Source organism: Saccostrea cucullata, unplaced genomic scaffold (genome assembly GCF_032062105.1).
Source record: "Saccostrea cucullata isolate Sc308-1 unplaced genomic scaffold, CSIRO_AGI_Scuc_v1 ctg102, whole genome shotgun sequence".
Classification (NCBI taxonomy): Eukaryota; Metazoa; Mollusca; class Bivalvia; order Ostreida; family Ostreidae; genus Saccostrea; species Saccostrea cuccullata.
The window spans coordinates 335971-356123 of record NW_026938483.1 but is presented as its reverse complement, the minus strand read 5'-3'; the positions used below and the strand labels follow the sequence as shown (position 1 = coordinate 356123).

The window sequence follows — 20153 nt, the reverse complement described above, 5'->3', positions numbered from 1 at the left end:
GTCATCTTTAAAAATTGCAATTAAAGGACGACATTAATGAAGACAGGTTCTAAACACCATATATAACTGACAGTTGAAATGAATTGAAATTCCAAGCCGTGGATTATATGTTTTTATTAAAAGATGCACAGCTATTTTATCTCAATATTTTTTATTTATGTTCATGCTTGTCACATGATTTTTCGGACCAAAAATGATGCGTCTTTTTCAAATTATATTTAAATTTTACTTTTAATTAAAGCAATGCTCACATAATTAAAAATATAGATTTTAAATGCAGTTATTTTATAGGAATATATCTTTTATACAGTATAAATAAAAGTAAAATATTTTGTCAATATAGGGCATGTGGTAGAGAATAAAAACTTTATGGATGTGTACCCTCATTCAATAATATTACGTCTGCATGTTAGATGCCCCGGCTTTTTTTCGGTCTCGCCGGAGTCGTCAAGAATTATAGTTTAAACTATAAGTACCCCCCCCCCCCCCAAACAAAAACCGAAAAAATTAATAATTTGATTGTAACATTATAAACCCCTTCCTCCCACAAAGGCTTTCTATGGGCCTGTCATTATTGAGTATACATATATATACAAATTTTTTAAATTTTTGAGAATTCAAATAAAAATATAAATGTTATTAAATGTACAATTGCAGATAAAGTTTAATAAATTATCGGAAAATATTAAGTAAACTTTGAATAAAAATATTTTAAAGATGTTTACCTATGATTTGCTCATTTATAAATAATAAAATATGTAAATTATTGAAATAACGGTACATAAAGGTATAAGCCCCGCCCACTTATGATTATTCAAATAAGTCAGTTTCTAGATCACCGTCTGTCATTTTATGTTTTGGCTTTAATCGCAATAATTCCCTTAAAAAACTGAAAGAATTAAGTAATTCTCCCTTATTTACACAATGTTTCATTCATGTATTTACGTGAATATCATTAAAATGTATAGAAGACTCTTTTCATTAACTACAGTTTGAGGATTAGAAACCTAATTTACAAAGCGGAAATGAAGGGCAGTGGGCCAAAATACGCAGAAGAGCAGATCCGAGCCATCAGGAGCAGACGTGGCGGACGAGGAACATTGTAACTCCCCCTTTCAGCCATATTTACGTTAATTTATTGATGGGGGATTACGGAGTTGCAGTGGCCACTAACATCGGAGGATTTTCGTCGCTAAATTCAAAGAACATTTTACAAAGTAAGTCCATATTTAACCCCGATCCGCGTACAATGCAAGATGAAAACATACACGAGAAAACCACATCTCAGCATCAGCAACTCACACAAGTCGTGGCAGAAAACGGAAATGTACATGGTTCGGAAATCAGAAACAAATCTGATGCAAGTACTTTATCAGAAGAGAAGAAAGCCGATTTATTGACTTCTGTGAGCTCTACACAGGCGCACGGTACCGTTATGGAGACTATTTCGTCAACAGCTGTTGTGTCATCAGGGACTTCTGGCTCAAGTTTATGGACAAACCAGCCTTCAGAGGAAACTGTGATCACCCATATGGGGTTAAATATGACACAACAGCCTCCACCTCCCCAGAGAAGAGCTATAACGGGGCATCATAACTTTCCAGCTCGTCAACAACAACCAGGAATACTGATCAACAATAATTCTAAAGGCTACCCAAACTGGAGCAATGCTCCACAGTGGTCCCACTCCCAGGGCCAGGGCCAAACATGGGGAAATATTCACTCCACACAACACCAGAGGCGGTCCGTGCCAAACTTCCCCTCCTCACTCAATGCAGCATCATTTCAGATGAAGAAGTCCCCTGTGTCGTACCAACAGCAGATCACCAACACTGCCCCCCTCATAGCTCCCTCCCGATTCCGGAGGAGCACTTCATTTCCCGGACAAATGCACCAGGCAACAATGCTAAAACCAGGTCTGGAGATGGGCAGTGTGGACGATTCACACAGAGAATCTATGCTATCATACCAGGTATTTCAAATGTTTTATATTTTTATGGATTAGTTAATGTTATTATTATAACAATAATGCTCAATCATTTCTAAACACATGATTGTTTTAGCACAATGTGGTAGTCATTTTCTTACCTGAAATGTCATGCAAAATGCATTTTGCTCCAGGATTTGAAAAATATTGGAGATACAATAACTGATTATTGAGTATTTTCTCATAAATTATGACAAGATGCAGATGGTTTCTGTAATAAAGAAAATATGTGTTATCAAACTGCCTCTATCTGAATCCGATCTCTGATGTCAAGAGAAACAAAAAATATATCTGTGGAGGCCCCTAACACAAGCTGATACACTGAGAGATATGTAAAATACAGAGGCAATATGTACGCCCTATCTAGCTCCTGAGGTGAATTGAACAGATGAAGATTCACCATTCAAATAGTGCACCTGGTGCCCGCTTGGGCTGCATTTTCTGCATTCCAACAATCAATTTTCTGGCAGTGCCAGAGATTTGGAAAAATGTTGAGCAATATGTGACATTGAGGCTGTGAATGAATATTGCGTGGGTCGTCCTCGTCTATTGATTTCATACCTCAGAATCTTGTTTGATTATTACACTGCTGCAATCAATAGACTGCAGAACAGATGTATACATGTCTGTTTGTTTTGATGCTAATCAATTGAGTATTGACACCTCATTGGTAGCGTTTGTCCTGTGTAGAGGCTTATGAATGCTGTATATTTGATTCTTGTTTATTTCTGACAGATGTTGCACGGGGATCAATACCTACATATGGTAGATGAGAGAATATGAAATCAAACTCCTAACCCAGGCCCCCTTTAACCACGGCAGTTTTAACTGTTTTATGCCAGCAAAGGCTGAAAATCAATAATTACATGATGTAACTCTTGGCTCCTTTAATGCAATTAAGAGCATGAGGTTTGTGATAAGTATCTTAGGGGCAGTCTGGAGAATTTTATGTATTCAGTGTACATAGTATAGATATCATTGTTTTCATTTTTATGTACGAGGAGATAACTGTACTGATGGTCATAACTAGTGAAAGATTTATGGAGAGCTATTGGCTTATTGATTCTAGTAATTTAATGCATGGTCACTCGGTCATTGACTTTGTGGTCCCTGGTGTATAGTAATGGACACCCTCCCCGAGGACAGAAGTTAACCCCATGTGTGCTTAATGGAAACATGTACCAAGGTCTAGACAAATCTGTACCTTATGGGTTTATAGAACAGGGGGTTGTAATTGTTATATCGGGCTTAATTGGGTGTGTCATAACAGATGCTGATAACGGTCTGATAACATAAAGGGAGAGAGTTTATTGAATAAGTGAAACAAAGGACACACCGACCATACAGGGTCACAAAAATATCTGCTCTCTTCTAAAATTATTTACATGGAATCTATGTTTTCTTTGATATTTACTGATTACTGCATGATAATGTGCTCAGAATCAGATGTTTTATAAAAGAAAGTTCTGCCTCTCTTTAAGTTAATTCTTTAAAATACTAAGTTAATTCTTTTACAGTTCAGCTTACCAAACCTTTGATTATACAAATTTTTAAAGTGTTACCATAAAATTATTCCATTTTCTAGTAATACCATCATTATTATATGAAATGATCGGGGAGTAATTAGGTCTTACATTATTATTATTAAAACTTTTCATGTCTCACGGTCTGTAAGGAAACATTCAGCATCCAGCTTTGAATATTTATATTTACCTTTTACATCTCTGGCCCTCTATCTCTGACCCAGTTTTGTCTTTGGGTTACACACCGGTTTGACCTGTTCAAAAGTCTGCCAATACATTTAATCATCTTTTTACTTGATAAATGTTCTGAGTTATTCATTCCATCAAATAAGAACAAGGTGTGGGCTATTTATAAACCTAATGCACACCAGACTTTGTAACAAAACAAGTAGTAGTAGGATGTGAGCTCCAGTCAGCAAGCTATTGTTTTACCAGTTTATGTTTTATGTCAGGTTTACTTTTAAGTTCACTTTGTGACTAAAAATACGATACAAGTACACTTGTTGAGGTCCAACTAAAGCTCAGTATCTCCACATTTTTCCATTCAATCTGTTTTTCATTGCGGATACATGCTTATAAATTGGCTGGAATATTCAATTTTGATTCATGAGTTAACATAGACTTGGTGAAGTAAAAGAGGTCAAGAAAAGAATTTTGAAAGTTGGTGTATTAAGTGTTGGTTGAGCCGGTCAAAGGTCTAGAGCTGTTTAAACTGTGTATTCAAGGGGAATGAACCTGCATAATTGGGTCAAGAATCGAGGAATTGAAGTTGTGATATATAATTTAATATTGTGCATGTATATATATTTTTATTTTGTTCATTATTATTATACCCCCTCTGGAAATGTGGGAGGGTATATAGTTAAGTGATCGGAATGTCTATCCATCTGCTGTGCTTTGGGGTATCGATCCATCTCTTCTCCGCAACTCCTCTTATATCACTAAATAAAACTTAATGAGACTCTGAGAATCTTAGTTACATAGTACCATTTGCAACAGTCAACTCCTATTTTACTTTTTGATCCAACACATATTTTGGGTTTCCCATAGCAAAACATTGACACTGCCATTCTTTCTATAAATTAATATTGAAGGGTAACCTATCTCTTATCCCCAACTCCTCCAATACCATTGAATGAAATTTAACGATACTTTCACAGATTCTTTATAACATAATGCTATTGTGCACCTCCTATTTTACTTTTTGATCTGACACTTATTTTGGGTCTCCTAGAGCAAAACATGGACTTTGCCATTATACTCATTTGGGAGGCAGGGGGTATCATTTAGTGAGCTCAGTGTTCACAGTACCTCTAGCCTTTATTTATCATATTTTTTTTGTACATGTTGGGCAGATGGAAATGTTAGGGATCAAAGTGTATTTTAATGTACTATAATAATTATCAACATTTATGTTTATGATGTATATGATGTTTTCATCATATGTTTACCAAGATTACTTTGCTTAAAACTAGCAGAAGATTAGAAAAGTCTATATTCTGTAATCACTAGATATTACAATAATAAATCAACCAGTAATTTAATACAATTAGTTAGTGATAAAGAAAGCATCTGATATGGGAACTCTGATATGGGAACTAGTAGTACTAATACATGAGAAAGGCAAAGGGGGGGGATAGAGAGGGGAATAAGCTGAAGATAAAAGAGTGAATGAGGAAAATTTTAAAAAATCAAAAACATTGATTGTCAAGATCAATTACTGAAAATACTGATTCAATAATCGAATTATCAGGCCATGTGAAATCAATGGATTGATTAAATGGGACAGCACTACTTGAAACATACTGCACCTCCAATACTGTGCATGCTTGTACGTACTGAGTATAATTGACACATTGATCTTGCTTTTTAGGACAGGAGTAACTCTTATGACAGTATGAGGTTTTCGAACTTTGAGAATCAGCTCCTTGACATCATGAGAAATTCAGGGGATCATGCAGACCCACTCAAAGGTTTGTTCCACACTTCATTACACTAAAAGTGTCAACTTTATATATAAACGCATTTATAAATGTAGTGGGTTGACCTTAATATGCAATACATGTAGAAATACATGCATCCTTATGAAAAAGATTGCTTTGAATTCCTTCATTAATATAAACAAATTAATTATAATCCAATCTGCTATTTTTATTGTGGTGGCAGGTTTATTATATTGAATATATTCAAACATAAAAACAAAGCAGTTTTGATTTGTATAACATTTTACCAACAAAATGAAACAGGCACAAACACATACACACAACAAATTTTTATATTGATGCAATAAATATATGCAAAGCCTCCTCTGCCGCCCAGGAAAAACCATAGATAAAAAATATTGTTGAAAAAACTATTTGCAAACCTGTATATAACACTACGGCAAAGCAAGCGTATTTATAACTGTATAAAAAAGGTACAGGGCGAGATCCTCATGTGCACGATTTAAACATCCAAATAGCTTATTCTTAGTTTTTAAAAAAAAATTATTAATTCAGCTATTTTATTTCAAAACAAAATTTAAAACACGACTTTTTTATGCTCGGGAAAGCGTGCGTCTAGAATCAGTGAACTCACGTGTACTAACCACCCGCAATAGAAAATAGCAATCTGTAACAATTTCGTTTTAAAACGTTCACAATGAATAATAGCTTGAATATAAAATTCATTGGCTGAAACCTACTATAACAATTTTGTTTAATTTTTACGCAACACCACACTTTCGTATTCGTTTACATGTCGTCAGGACAATTATTTTTCGCTATACTTCGTAACGCGAAAAAATGTAATTACCATCAGCTATATATAGCTCTATCAAAAAGTGTCAAATGTCTAGCATCGTTATAAATTATAGAAGTCTTCCCAGCATAAATGTAGTGGGTTGACTCTGTAGTGTTTATTGGAATTTAAAAAAAAAAAACAAATAAAAGCCATTAATTAAATAATTTATGAAACCCTTCATGCATCCTTATGAAAAAAATTAGATTGATTAGAGGATGAATTCCTTCATTAATATAAGAAAATTAATTATAATCCAATCTGCTGAAATATTTTTACTGTTTTTATTGTGGTGGCCAGTATGGGTGTTCAAAAAATGCCAAGTTCTAGAATCCTATAGCTTTTAATTAATTAATACTCTCAGAGAACCTAAATGGGAAATGAGAGATAAACCGCAAGATTCCCTGATTGATGTTTGGTGTGAAATTTGTAAATTTATAAGGCATGTTTCAACCATCTAAAATGAATGGAGAGGGCCAGGTTAATAAAAGTTTGACATCCACAAATGTCTTAAATGACACAAAAGAAATTTTGATAATTAATGCAATGAAATATATGCAAATGAGAAATTACAAAAAAAAAAATACACATGTGTTAAATTTACATTTGCAAATGTTTTCCTTTATATAACACTACTGAAAGCAAGCGTATTTATAACTGTATAAATAAAGGTACACCGGTCAAGAGATCATAGATGTTCTTGACAAGTTTTGTGATAAATGTTCGAAGCATAATTTTTTCTCAGTGACGTCATAAAGGAAGTAGCAAAAATGTCAGTGGATTTTGACAAAATGTTGTTGGGTTTGAAAAATAATGCATTTCAAACGTTAATAGTCACAATCAGGCAAATTTAAAGTATGAATAAGTCACAAATGTAAATATAAGTAATAAGGTATCATTTTTTTTTTAGTTTTATTGGGATGTAAAACGGGTTGGCACATGATCAAATCTTCCATAAAGCCAATCAGGCTTAATGGGATTTGATCACGTGGCCAACCCGTTTTACATCCCAATAAAACTCAAAAAATGATACCTTATTAAATGATCATAAAATGTCTTCATTTTAGCATTATTAGCTCACCTGTAATACCAAGCCTTTGCTGGACCATTCTTGCTCAAAATGCTGGTTTTGAACTACATATTTTTACGAGTGACAAAGTTAATTCCAATGTAAACTTTTATGTATAAGCCCTAAGACAGCCAAACTTTGGTGGCTGATGCATCAAGGGATGCTCACTACCAGACTTGCTTAGGATGCTTTTCTGGAGGAGTGATCTTGAAAAAAAGGTTTTGGAGCATGTTCATTCCATTTCAAAATTTGGATTTGGTATGTTAAAGTGTAAAATGTGTACCTTTTATTCTATTTGTGATTGTGCTTTTTTAAAACAGGAAACAGTTTTTGAAGGTTTTAACCAATGAAATTTGTTGTATTAAAATGGCTGCATTTATAAGGAAAGTAAAACAATTTGAAAAATTGTACACGAAATATTTCCATCAAACATAATCTAAAATTGAATACAGGCCTTTGTGCCGCCAGTGATTAATTTAACGTTACATGCATTTTTTCAATGCAATGCAGACCCTTGTACTGAAAGAAGCCTTATTTGGATAAAAAATATTAATTCTGGGGCTGACTTTAGTACATGTATCACTGATAGTATTACCTGACAAATTATGACATAATTGTAAGCCTAACCTATTTATCATAGAAAATACCATGCATTGACTTATTAAAAATATTTGAAAGAGTCTCAGACACAAGCATTGCTTACTATCTGATCTTTGTTCAGCATAGTACATAATTATTTTACTGGTGGGAGATGAGTATATAAAATGTGTCACCCACTGGTGTCCTATAGCTCTCCATTACCTTGGATAATTTTATGCATTGTCATGTATAAATGTAATAACTGAAGGAATGGTCAGTTTTGCACAAAGCGTCTTTTGTAGGAGAATAATTATTGACAAGTATTGTTTATCTTGATTCCAGGGGAAATAATTCTGGAATTAAAAAAGTTTAAAAAAATTAAGTTTCAAGATGAGGCCACTGTAGGTATATTTTATCTTAGAAATGTTGAAAATGGTGTAATGCCACATACCAGTCATAGACCTCTCAATAGTCTCATAACAGCACATTCATGCTATAGATAGCAAACTCAAAAAAGGGGGGTGTTACAAGATAGATCATATATCACCCACCACAAAGAATAATACATTTAGTCAGGTACAGAATACATGAATTTCATGAAAATCAACAATTCCTTATCAATGTACTAATTTACCGATTCCTGATTTCCAGGAAAGCCAACATTTGGATTTGGAGAGCTAGATGAAGAGACGCTGGATCCGAGTTTGTCTGTACTGGGGTGTGGACCGCGGGGGTCACCTGGGTCCCAGGGGGAGAGGATCGAGCGCTTCTCTAGGAAGGTGTTTGTAGGGGGGCTGCCTCCTGACATTGATGAAGGTTTGTATGCTCTTCTTGGAATGGAATGTGTTATGATTGAAGTAAATAAAAAGAATGCGTAATATTGGGGAAAGGGGGGTCAAATAAGGGAGAGGGGTCATTTTATGATGTAGAAAGTCAATGTACTAAATGATATAGATGAGAACAAAATAAGTCAGGAATTATTAATTTAGACAGAATCTTTGTTACAATTAGGTTCATATCATAACAGAAACATGCAAATATATAACAATGAAAGATTTTTTTTTTTTTAAAGCAAAACTTGAGCAATGTTCTTTGATTGTTATTCAATTTTATTATTATTCATTTTTTGGCAAGATCATGCTTTTAAAATGTTAAGCAAAAGCCCCTTCTTGCAGAGAGATTGACTTGTGATTGATATATTGTAGAGGAGATTACTGCTGCATTCAGGAGATTTGGACCTCTGGTTGTAGACTGGCCCCACAAAGCAGAGAGTAAATCTTACTTTCCTCCAAAAGGTATGTACACAGACCCATTACAAAGTACCATTCAGGGCATGATATAAGATTTATAGAAAGGATTACACATAAAGAGTTACAAACTAAGGCCATCTTTAATTTTTTATTTTTTTTTTTGCGGTAACGCGCCTCATCATTTTAGGTGTGAGTAGGTAGGTATGCTTTTTTTTTTTTTTGAGACAAAATGTCAGAAATAAATTTCGATTATATAGAGGTATTAACTATGTCTTAGATTTCTCCTTGCTAATCAAATGAGAAACTTGAAGCATTCTAAATGAATTCAATCTTTTATTGCTCAAATATCAGATTCAGCTCCACTTGCCTTACAAACTTTAGCTATTTTTTCAAAGTTTTCATCTATCCCATGTGGAATTTCGTATGCCACTGGTTCTGTGATCTCATAAACATCATACCATGTATCTGTAAGGTGGAACTGACGCACAATATTTTGGACTAGTAATTTAGATGTTTTTCCTTTCAAATTCACTGTAACTGACAGAACTATAGAGTCAATATTTCCCGCAACCTTCGCAGACGCCATCTCTAAATTTGTAAATCACGAAGATGTTTTAATAGTACTTTGGGGAAAGATAAAGGGTCGGTGTAACCGAGGCGTTAAAAAAAATATCAATTGGATAAAAATGACATAGGTGCAGTGGAGACATAAAAAAAAATCAATCGGATAAAAACGGAAAATGGATACGTAAAAAAAAAGTTTTTTGAATCGATAAAAAAATTCATTTTTTATGTGACATGTTTGTGCAACCATGATGAGCTGTGTTATAGTTGATTGATATAATAAATATTATAGTGAGTGCGCCATTCACAATGCTAGCTCTTATGACAACTCCTGGGCAAAGAGAAAAATTCACACTTGCACATTGATCCAAACATTTTTTTTTCTTCAGTAAATTTGGACCCACAATGCATCACTTGTTTAAGTTATTCTTCTGCAAGAATAACAATAAAAGTTAACAAAAAATAAACTCATTTTGATTTAATGGATATATATTGAAGATAAACAGTAAATTAAATGTTCTTCATTTAAGTTAACAATGTTTAGGTTTCGAGTTGGTAAGACAACTTATACTGCGTCATGTGAAGTCAGAGTCTAGACAAACCAAATGTCGTGTGCAGTTTGACAAGGCCAATCTAAATTAAAAACTGATTATGTATCTGTGCTAGCCCTAACGTTAAGGGTTGCATTATCAACATATTATGAAGTTTTAAATGTCATTTCATTTTCATGGCAATGTTTTCCAAAGAAATGGACAAAAGTCACAAAACAAATCAAACTGTTAAGTATATGTATAATGTTTTTATGACAGACTACTGCTTTCCGTTTGTGACGTTTGTTGTGTGTCCATTGTAGGCTACTGTTTCCTGTTGTTTCAAGATGAGATGTCTGTTCAGGCCTTGATAGAACACTGTATTGTGGACGATGAGAAGCTCTACTGGTGTGTCTCCAGCCCCACAATGAAAGACAAACCAGTAAGTAAGCTTGTCAACATTATCTTACAACTTTTAGGACAGATAATACAAGCGAAAAAAAATAAATGACTGAATTGATATACCATATAAGAGAGTTTTTAGGGAGACATAAATTTAGTGATTTATCCTCCAAAAAATCCTGTTATATTTTAGTGAGAGGTAATTTTAGCGATTTTATAATGTCAAAAAAAATACCCGGTACAACCAATAGAATAGAATAAAATGTCTGTACATGTAATACCCAATTTTAGCCATCTTTCAACCCTCATTAATAATGTCAAAACTGAATCCTTGGAAAAAAGAATTATGCTTATAGCGATTGGCCAAAAGTGCCCATTGCAATGCGAGCTCTAACAACAACACCTAGGCAAAGAGAAGATTTGGACTTGCATTTTGATCAAAACGAAATTTTTCCTAAGCTATGTTCTTGCAAAAATTACAACAAAAAGTAAATGCGCCTTGATTTAATGGATATATTGCTGATAAACAGTCAAATGTTTTTCAAATAAGTCAAGAATATTCAGGATTCAATTTGCTAATGCAACTTAAATACATCATGTGACGTCAGAGTCTATAGATGCACCAAATGTCATGTGCAGTTTGATGAGCCCAATCTAAATTAAAACTGAATATCTGCACTCTCACCAATGGTCATACTGTCAACATTTTAGGGTTTGTGGTACCACTTGTTTACAAAATATGTGATGAATTTTTAAAAACATAGTTCCAGACCAATAGGTCCACCATTCTTTACCATTATATCATTGTAAACATTGAATCATTACTGTGTACATTGGTGCTAGCCACAGATTTTGTGTCCATTCTGTTTCCACAAACGTTTTTTGTAAGCCCCCTCACAGAAGTGAGTACCTCTACAATATAATAATTTACAGCTTTAGCTTACAATGATGATGTGATTAAATGGTGGAGAGCTACACCAACAGTGTGTTTAATGTTATTGATATAGATAAAGCTATTATCAGTGGATAGGTTTTCTGTTAAAAAACAATTAAATATATCTAATATAAATTGTTTTTAAAGAAATGATATACTGTTATTAACAGATCTGAGATAAAAAAAAATTCTAATGATGATGGTTTTAATTATGTTTAAATGACAAATTAATAAATAAAATGTGATAAATATGTTATTTATGAAAAGTATTCTATCACACAAATTAACAAACAGATACTGGGGACATTTGTACTGATAAAACAGGGTCATGAAATTCGTCAAGAGTGAAGTCCATAAAGTATTTCTATCTCTCCAACAATCTGATAAGCTGAAATCCGAGAACTGTGTATATTGAATATTTCAGCTGGTTTTGATTGACAGCAGTTAGTGATATCTGACTACTGTGTGAAATGCATCTCATTTTTTTGCTGCATTGTCTATCAGTAGAAGGTCAAATGCCTCGTTAGGTTGGCACAATTATCAACAAGTCTATTGCTCCCTAGGCTCAGGGTGAGAAACGATCTGCCAAAGGTATTTGACCTTGATGGCTACTAAAATACAGTCTCTACATCTGTATATTTATATTTGGGGGAAGGGATCATGCTGCAACATCCGAGTTATGCTTAATTAATTAAAATATTCTATTTATATGAAAAGAAACTCTTTTCAGGATTTTTTTCACTAAATTAGCATTGAGTACCCCATTTATTTCTATTATTACAAAAATATTTTGATCTTAGATAAAGGTCTTCAATTTTAATTCTTTTTTTTTTAGATTTAGCATTGATGTGAAAAATTTATGAAAATAGTTTTTAAACTACCTACTGACCTATTTTTTCTTTTATCCAAAGTCAGAAAAGGTCAAACATTTTTTTTTCCTTTTAAGACATCCTCATATTGAGAAGAATTTAGTAATCAAGGATATAAAAGCCATTCTGTGGGTAGTTTCTTTGCACAATTTCCAATATTTTAAATAATTGATTCCTTGACTTTTTTCTGCCTTGAACAGGTTCAGATCAGACCCTGGAGCCTGAGTGATTCCGATTTTGTGATGGACGGATCACAGCCTCTGGATCCACGGAAAACTATCTTTGTAGGAGGAGTCCCCAGACCATTACGAGCAGGTACCTCATAACTGTTTAAAGTTTGATGTAATTGCTTTGCTGATGTCTGTCAGTCAACCAACAGTCTTCATTCATTTTCATCGTAGGGGATGCATATACTGAAATGAAATTTGGTATCCTGATTTATCATATAAGACTATCTAAATCAAGATCTGTTTTGGGTACGATTGAGCAATTTTTGACAGAGTTATGCTCCTTGGATTTCAAAAAGTTCCAATTATTTTCAGTTTCTGTTGATTTAGTTTGCAGAGGTTGCACATACTATAGTGAAATTTGATATACAGATTTATCATAAGAATTTTTCTAGGTCAATTCTGTTTTAGATATGATTGAGCAACCTTTTTTTTTTAAGAGTTATGTATCTTGGACGTAAAAAAAAAATTCCAATTATTGCTTTTGGTTCATCTCTGCAAACGTTGAACAAATTCATAACTGATATATCAAAAGAAACATGTTTTAACTTAAGATGTGATGTAGAAGACTATTTCTTGAATGCTTTTGAATTGAGGTACCTGGGTCCTGAGATACAAATTAAGAAATACAGTCAGACCTGTCTGATGGTCTAAGTAAGTAAGAATACATTGAATGGGTGCTAAGTTCAGCATTTCTCTGTTTGTTTTCCAGTGGAGCTAGCTATGATCATGGATCGTCTGTATGGCGGTGTCTGTTATGCAGGGATAGACACTGATCCTGAGCTAAAATATCCCAAGGGGGCGGGACGTGTGGCCTTCTCCAACCAGCAGAGTTATATAGCGGCCATTAGTGCTAGATTTGTACAGCTCCAGCATGGGGAAATAGACAAGAGGGTAGGTAACAGTAATTGTAGTCCATATTAAATGCAGCCATGTAATTGATGTAAAATTAGCAAAAAAAGAGGTGGACCACTGCCCAATTCATTCATTTGTTCACAGAGTCAATGAACTTGGTGACTAGATAAGTACATGTATCTCAATTCACTTAAAAAAATCTTTTTGTTATTATTATCCAATTCCCTCTAAAGACTTTCAGTGACTAGGTACCATATTTTTGCTGTTTTCATGCAAATGTATTATTGATTTCAAGAAAAGTGTTTAGCTGTATGTCACACAATCTCATGGAATCCCTTATTTATCAGCTTTTCCATGTAAAATTTTGATTTTAAATTTGTTTTTAGCTCTACTGGTCAGAGACCAGAAGAGCTTATGCGATAGTAATGCGTCCGGCGTCCGTCCGTCTGTCCGTCTGTCTGTCTGTCTGTCTGTAAACAATTTTTCAAAATGCTACTCCTCCTACAGTTTTGGTCTGATTTCAATATAACTTGACACACAAGTAGACAATACTAAGATACATAATTCTGTGTATCGATTTTTGATTTCGATGAACGGTGTTGCCGTGGTTACTAAAAATAGAAATTTCTGTGAAATACTTTCAAAATGCTACTCCTCCTACAGTTTTGGTCTGATTTCATTATAACTTGGCACACAAGTAGACTACACTAAGATACATAATTCTGTACATCGATTTTTGATTTTGATGAACGTTGTTGCCGTGGTTACTAAAAATAGAAATTTCTGTGAAATACTTTCAAAATGCTACTCCTCCTACAGTTTTGGTCTGATTTCATTATAACTTGGCACCCAAGTAGACTACACTAAGATACATTTAAGAAATAAACAACGTTATTCAGTGAACATGGCGTTATGAATAGCAATTGCTCTGCTGGCATATTCCATGATGCGCGCTAGCGCATCATGGAAAATATGCCAGCAGAGCTATTGCTATTCATAATGCCATGTTCACTGAATAATCGTTGTTTATTACTTATATTTGCATTCTTTGATTTATTAAAAAATATCAGAGGAAATCCTGACTTACATAAGGACGCGGCTTCTTGTGTTCAGTAATGGAAAACATATGGCTTTAAAATCAGTACACCTGATCAATGATACTTTTATCTAATAAATCACAAACAATTATAAAGTATTTCCCTCTCAAACACAGTTACCTGGATACAAGTAGCGCCGTCAACACATTCTCTTAATTTTTGTTTTGATGCAGTTGTGACGTCATCGATCAACGTTATTGAAACCCTCTAACAAAAATCAACGATTTAACACTATGATGTAAAATGATAATGCTTTTATAATGATTATTACTCCAGAATGCTTTTCTATTTTTTTTTTTTTAGTTCTTCTATTTATTTTAATAGCTGAATTTATTCTTGAAGTCGATATACTAGTTATACTAGTTTTCTGATTGTTATTACCCAAGTGTGAAGAGTTATCGTTCTTTGAACAGATATGCATGATATATTATAAAAAATAAAAATAGGGCAGACTTCTACAATTTTTAAAAAGTTTTATTATACAATTAAATACATTGACAAAAATTAAATTTTTAAAGATATAAATCAGCAATTTTAATTATTCTGAATTTCTTTTTTCTCAAAGAATATTATTAAAAACTTATTTTTATTCCTTTTACGAAAAGTTTCATATATATATTTCTCGACACGGTGTACTATTGTAGTAAAAATTGTTCTACAGGAATTTAAAAGAGCAATATTGCTCACATAGCAGAAGCAGTTGCATCTATAGTCCTATGAACGCAATTGATGAACACATGTTCATAGTGGGTGAGTGCAGTGGATATGCAAATATAATTCTGTACATCGATTTTTGATTTCGATGAACGGTGTTGCCGTGGTTACTAAAAATAGAAATTTCTGTGAAATACTTTCAAAATGCTACTCCTCCTACAGTTTTGGTCTGATTTCAATATAACTTAGCACACAAGTAGACTACACTAAGATACATAATTCTTTGTATCGATTTTTGATTTCGATGAACGGTGTTGCCTTTGTTACTAAAAATAGAAATTTCTGTGAAATGCTTTCAAAATGCTACTCCTCCTACAGTTTTGGTCTGATTTCAATATAACTTGGCACACAAGTAGACTACATTAAGATACATAATTCTATATATCCATTTTAGATTTCAATGAACGGTGTTGCCGTAGTTACTAAAAATAGAAATTTCTGTGAAATACTTTCAATATGCTACTCCTTCTACAGTTTTGGTCTGATTTCATTATAACTTGGCACCCAAGTAGACTAAACGATGTTGCCTTTGTATCTAAAAATAGAAATTTCTCTGAAATGCTTTCAAAATGCTACTCCTCCTACAGTTTTGGTCTGATTTTAATATAACTTGGCACACGAGTAGACTACACTAAGATACACAATTCTTTCTAACGATTTTTGATTTCGAGGAATGATATTGCCATGGTTACTAAAACTGTAAATACTATAAAAGTTTATTAATAGCTACTCCTACAGCTGTAGTCTTATTGCAGTATCTTGCCACAAAAAAGAGCTCAATCAAGCATCATTATTTTATTTATTGCTGTTGTAAAGTTTTAAGTCCCAACTGCTACTTTTGTCTTCATTTGTTATAAGTACAAACCAGTAGAGCTTCAGTCTCGACAGAGACTTCTGGTTTGTCAAATGAATTAAATTTACCGTTTTAAAAAAAATGCAATATCTTTGAAAATAAAAAGCAGTAGCTATTCATTTCACATATTTTAATATCTACAACAGATCATCAAATGACTGCTGTTATTAATTTTAAAGTTTTATTTGTTTTATGTAATATGCTTGTACAGCACCTTAGAGTTTAATACATAGGGTGCTTTATAAATGTTTAATAATAACAATTACACTATAATTTTAATAAAGGTGGAGGTGAAGCCGTATGTGTTGGATGATCAGATGTGTGACGAGTGCCAGGGGTCGCGGTGTGGAGGGAAATTTGCCCCGTTTTTCTGCGCCAATGTGACCTGTCTGCAGTATTACTGTGAGCAGTGCTGGGCTCAGATTCACTCCCGCCCGGGACGCGAGTTCCACAAACCCCTGGTCAAGGAGGGAGCCGACCGACCCAGGGCAGTTCCGTTTCGCTGGTGTTAGAACAAAAGTCAACAAGCTTTTTCTTCAAAAGAATTAAAACTTGTAGATGTATTTAGTCCAGATTTAATATATTATTTATTTATTGAATTTTTATCTTGTTACTGTTTATTTTTTTTTGTCAGTGCTGGATGTGGCTATTGGTTAAGGTAGCCACTAAAAACGTTCCCTTGCCAACTATTTATTATAGATTGTCTCTAGCCAGAGCATTCCATAGGAAATCTAGCAGTCTAACAATACCCCAAACTTTTTATACAAGTTTTTCCCCTTTTTTTATTCACAAGAGAAAATGATGACCAGTTAAAAATATTTTTCCACTATTTATATCATAATTAAAGCAATATATATATCACACATGCAATCTGTGTTCATGAATTTTGTAATTTTTCCATCATGCACGTTGTGTATTTAATAAAGAATATGAAGTTTTTTATATAATCGGTAGATCACTAGGAGAATAGATTGTTTTTCTACTTTTGTGACATTTTTAAGCTAGAGACAATCCAGCTATTTATGGTTCTCTGTATAGTGTGATTCTAATCTAGTCAATGTCTTGTATGTTTGTTCTGGTCAGTGTTGCTGTTAATCATTGTTATTTATAAACAAAAACTACAGAAACATGTTGCAGGGATTTGTGACAAAAAAAGAAAACTTTTCAGAATTCAGCATTTTGATTTTTTTACCGTTTATATAACTGTTTTATACTTTTATTGCTGATTAAGAGTTTCTAGTTATTGCATGCTGTTTTTTTTGTTTAATTAGTTTGATATATTTTTTTTTCAATTAAATATTTGCTATGTTGTATGAATTTTCTGTGATTTACCATATTGATGTCATTTCTTGTTGCGGCCAGTGGAGAGTTTCCCTGGATCTGTGGGATTTTATTGGGCTTATTTTTTATCCTATCCCCCATGATTATAGTCACATACTGTACTGGCTTGTATTCATGTTTTACAGGATAGTTTACTGCATACCATTTAAACCGGTACTAACTGTATATAGGACTACAAGAAATACATTTTAAAAAGGGCCTCATGTACTCACAGATATGAATTTTGCTCTCTTTTTTCACATTTTTGATTATTTTTTCAGTCAGTAGCTTTTGGTTGTGGTTCCTCTATGATCTAGTTATTCATTTTTTGCTCAACAACAGTGTATAGTAGAGAAAACTAGTTTGTTACACTTATTTTTTTATGATCTTTTTTTTTAGTTATTTGCCGTCATAATTCATCTTAGCCATCACCAAGTGTAATCATGTAGTCACTCCGATTTTTATTGTTTTATATATTCCAGATATTTTTCACATATCACCCAGCTTCCGCTTTGTACATTCTGCAAAAATGAAAAAAAAAATACAAAAAAGGCTTCTCATCATATTTCCCTTTTATGGAAAACTATATATATCTTTTTGTATAAATTGTACATTCACAACTTCCATTGTTTTTTCTTCTTTTTTATAATTGTAAAACTGTATAAAAGATTTGAACAATAAGAGAAATAACATGCACTTTTTTCACAACGTATTTTTTTAATTTTCAGTAAGCCAAATAAATCTGTAATATATTTTATTATCAACTTACAAATTTTCACGTCAATCAAACTCTGTGTTGTCTCATGTCACAACAATGCAAGCTGTTCGCCGACATTTTGTACCAATTCCTAGAGTTTTTTATGACTTTTTGCTGTAGATAACATCACTTTTAGAAATCAATACTTTTAAGATATATAATTTGTTTGTGAGGTAGTACAATGTAATTTTATTTTGTTTTTGTTTACAGGTGCTAGTTTTAAGATAAGAATGACTAATGTTTGTTTTTCCTCTGTAATATTTTAAGTGTATTTTGGTTATTACAATATTAGTTCAGGAGAGGCACTTTTTTGTACATGGTTTAATTACAAGGACCTGCTGATAAAAGGAGACAGAATTAACTACATGTAAATGTCAAACAACTGTCCATCAGAGAGGAAATCAAATTTTTCTGTTGGTATAAACTTGGGTGCTGTTCGTTTGATAGCCCTTGTATTGTTAGTGGAGTTTTATGACAGAAGCAACATTATTGTATACGTAACATGCAAAGTTTTAGTAAATCAAAAGAAGGTCATAGGAAGTATGGATAAAGTGCAAGGTGTTCCGAGTTATTTACAGTGACAGATGGTGACTGTAAAATGTGTTCCTTTGTAAAGTTTATTGAGCATGCCCAGTGGTAACAGCCAACTGTGATTCTGTATTCTAAAAAAACCAGTTGTTAGTTTAAAGTTCAGGTGTACAATAACGATATTACTGGTAACGGGGCGTTGGTTTTCAGCAAGAGACTTCCTGTAACAGTGTCCTAGCCTACCTCAGTCAAGGATCTGAAGTCCGTACATACCTCACCACACTGTAACCCTTCTACTGACCAGTAGTTCCGACTGTTCAATACTATATACCCTACAGCAGTGGACAGCCCTTTGTGGAACTCCTTATTTCATCACTTTACCTCTGTTCAGAATAATGTGTTCATTCATAACACTCTTAAATTTTTATGAATAAAATGGAATTTTTAATCTGTGTCTTACAACAAATGGACCACAAAAAACTGACCTCTTGTAGGGTATAGAAGCCCCTCCCCCTCCCGCTTGAAACAGGATTTCCCCTCGCTGAAAGCTAACACTGTTAAGTCTTTCATGTAAAGAGTGCCACTGTCGATGATTTGGTTTGTGCCTAGCTCACATTGGGCTGGGTACACCAGAGCCGGATATAGATTTGTATTGAAGAGGGACTTCCAGGAATTGAAGGAGATTTGATTGGGTTAAGTTGTTTGTTTTTTGGTAGTAGTTGTCAGTTTTTCTGTTTGTTATTCCCTTTGTTTTACATTTTTTAATACAAAAGTGATTACTTTTTTTATTGGAATGAGTGTCTCCTAATAATCAGAGAAGAAAATCTATAAGTGTGTCTCTCCCGGCCACTTGTAAGAGTCTTGTTTACTGAACAGAGCACTCCAGATCTCGGTGGTCCAAGTCGTGACAGCTCCTATAGATTTTCTTTCATTTTATAATGGAAACTGGTATTTTTATATTTTTTAGTTCAAAGATATTTATACTTTTATATTTTATAAAAAAAAAAAAAAGAATTTTGCACGAGTCATAAGTATGGTGTTGTTTCCATGTAGATTTCATAGTTTATTAGATTCTGTGAGTGAAACTTTATTACAAGGATACAGTGTGTGTTTAATATGTCATAAAGAATAGAGCTACAAAGATAAACCTCATCTTTGCCTTGAAATCTGTAGAGCATGATGAAGCTTACACACTTTTTATATCTTGTTTAAAACACGGCAGTTTTTTCATCAGTTAGTCACTTAGCTGCAATTTTTCATCAGATTTAACTTTAATTAAAAATATGGGTATAAGGTATTATCATTGCTGCCAAAATT

General features: G+C 33.4%; 2 protein-coding genes across 2 annotated transcripts in view; one reads left to right on the top strand and one right to left on the bottom strand.

Moving 5' to 3' along the window:
• Window positions 1-3849, bottom strand: part of LOC134250420 (E3 ubiquitin-protein ligase MARCHF5-like) — a 32215-nt gene extending 28366 nt beyond the window's left edge. Inside the window, exon 1 of the mRNA XM_062732785.1 lies at window positions 3701-3849. The gene's annotated coding sequence lies outside the window, so the exon portion shown is untranslated. The remainder of the gene's footprint in view (window positions 1-3700) is intronic.
• On the top strand, window positions 1017-18821 carry LOC134250418 (cytoplasmic polyadenylation element-binding protein 2-like). The gene is made up of 8 exons (XM_062732780.1): window positions 1017-1972; window positions 5384-5483; window positions 8588-8752; window positions 9142-9231; window positions 10604-10722; window positions 12686-12800; window positions 13425-13606; window positions 16516-18821. Exons 1-8 carry the CDS (start codon window positions 1142-1144, stop codon window positions 16741-16743), a joined length of 1830 nt encoding a protein of 609 aa, XP_062588764.1. The 5' UTR covers window positions 1017-1141; the 3' UTR covers window positions 16744-18821.
• The last annotated feature ends 1332 nt before the right edge of the window (window positions 18822-20153 follow it).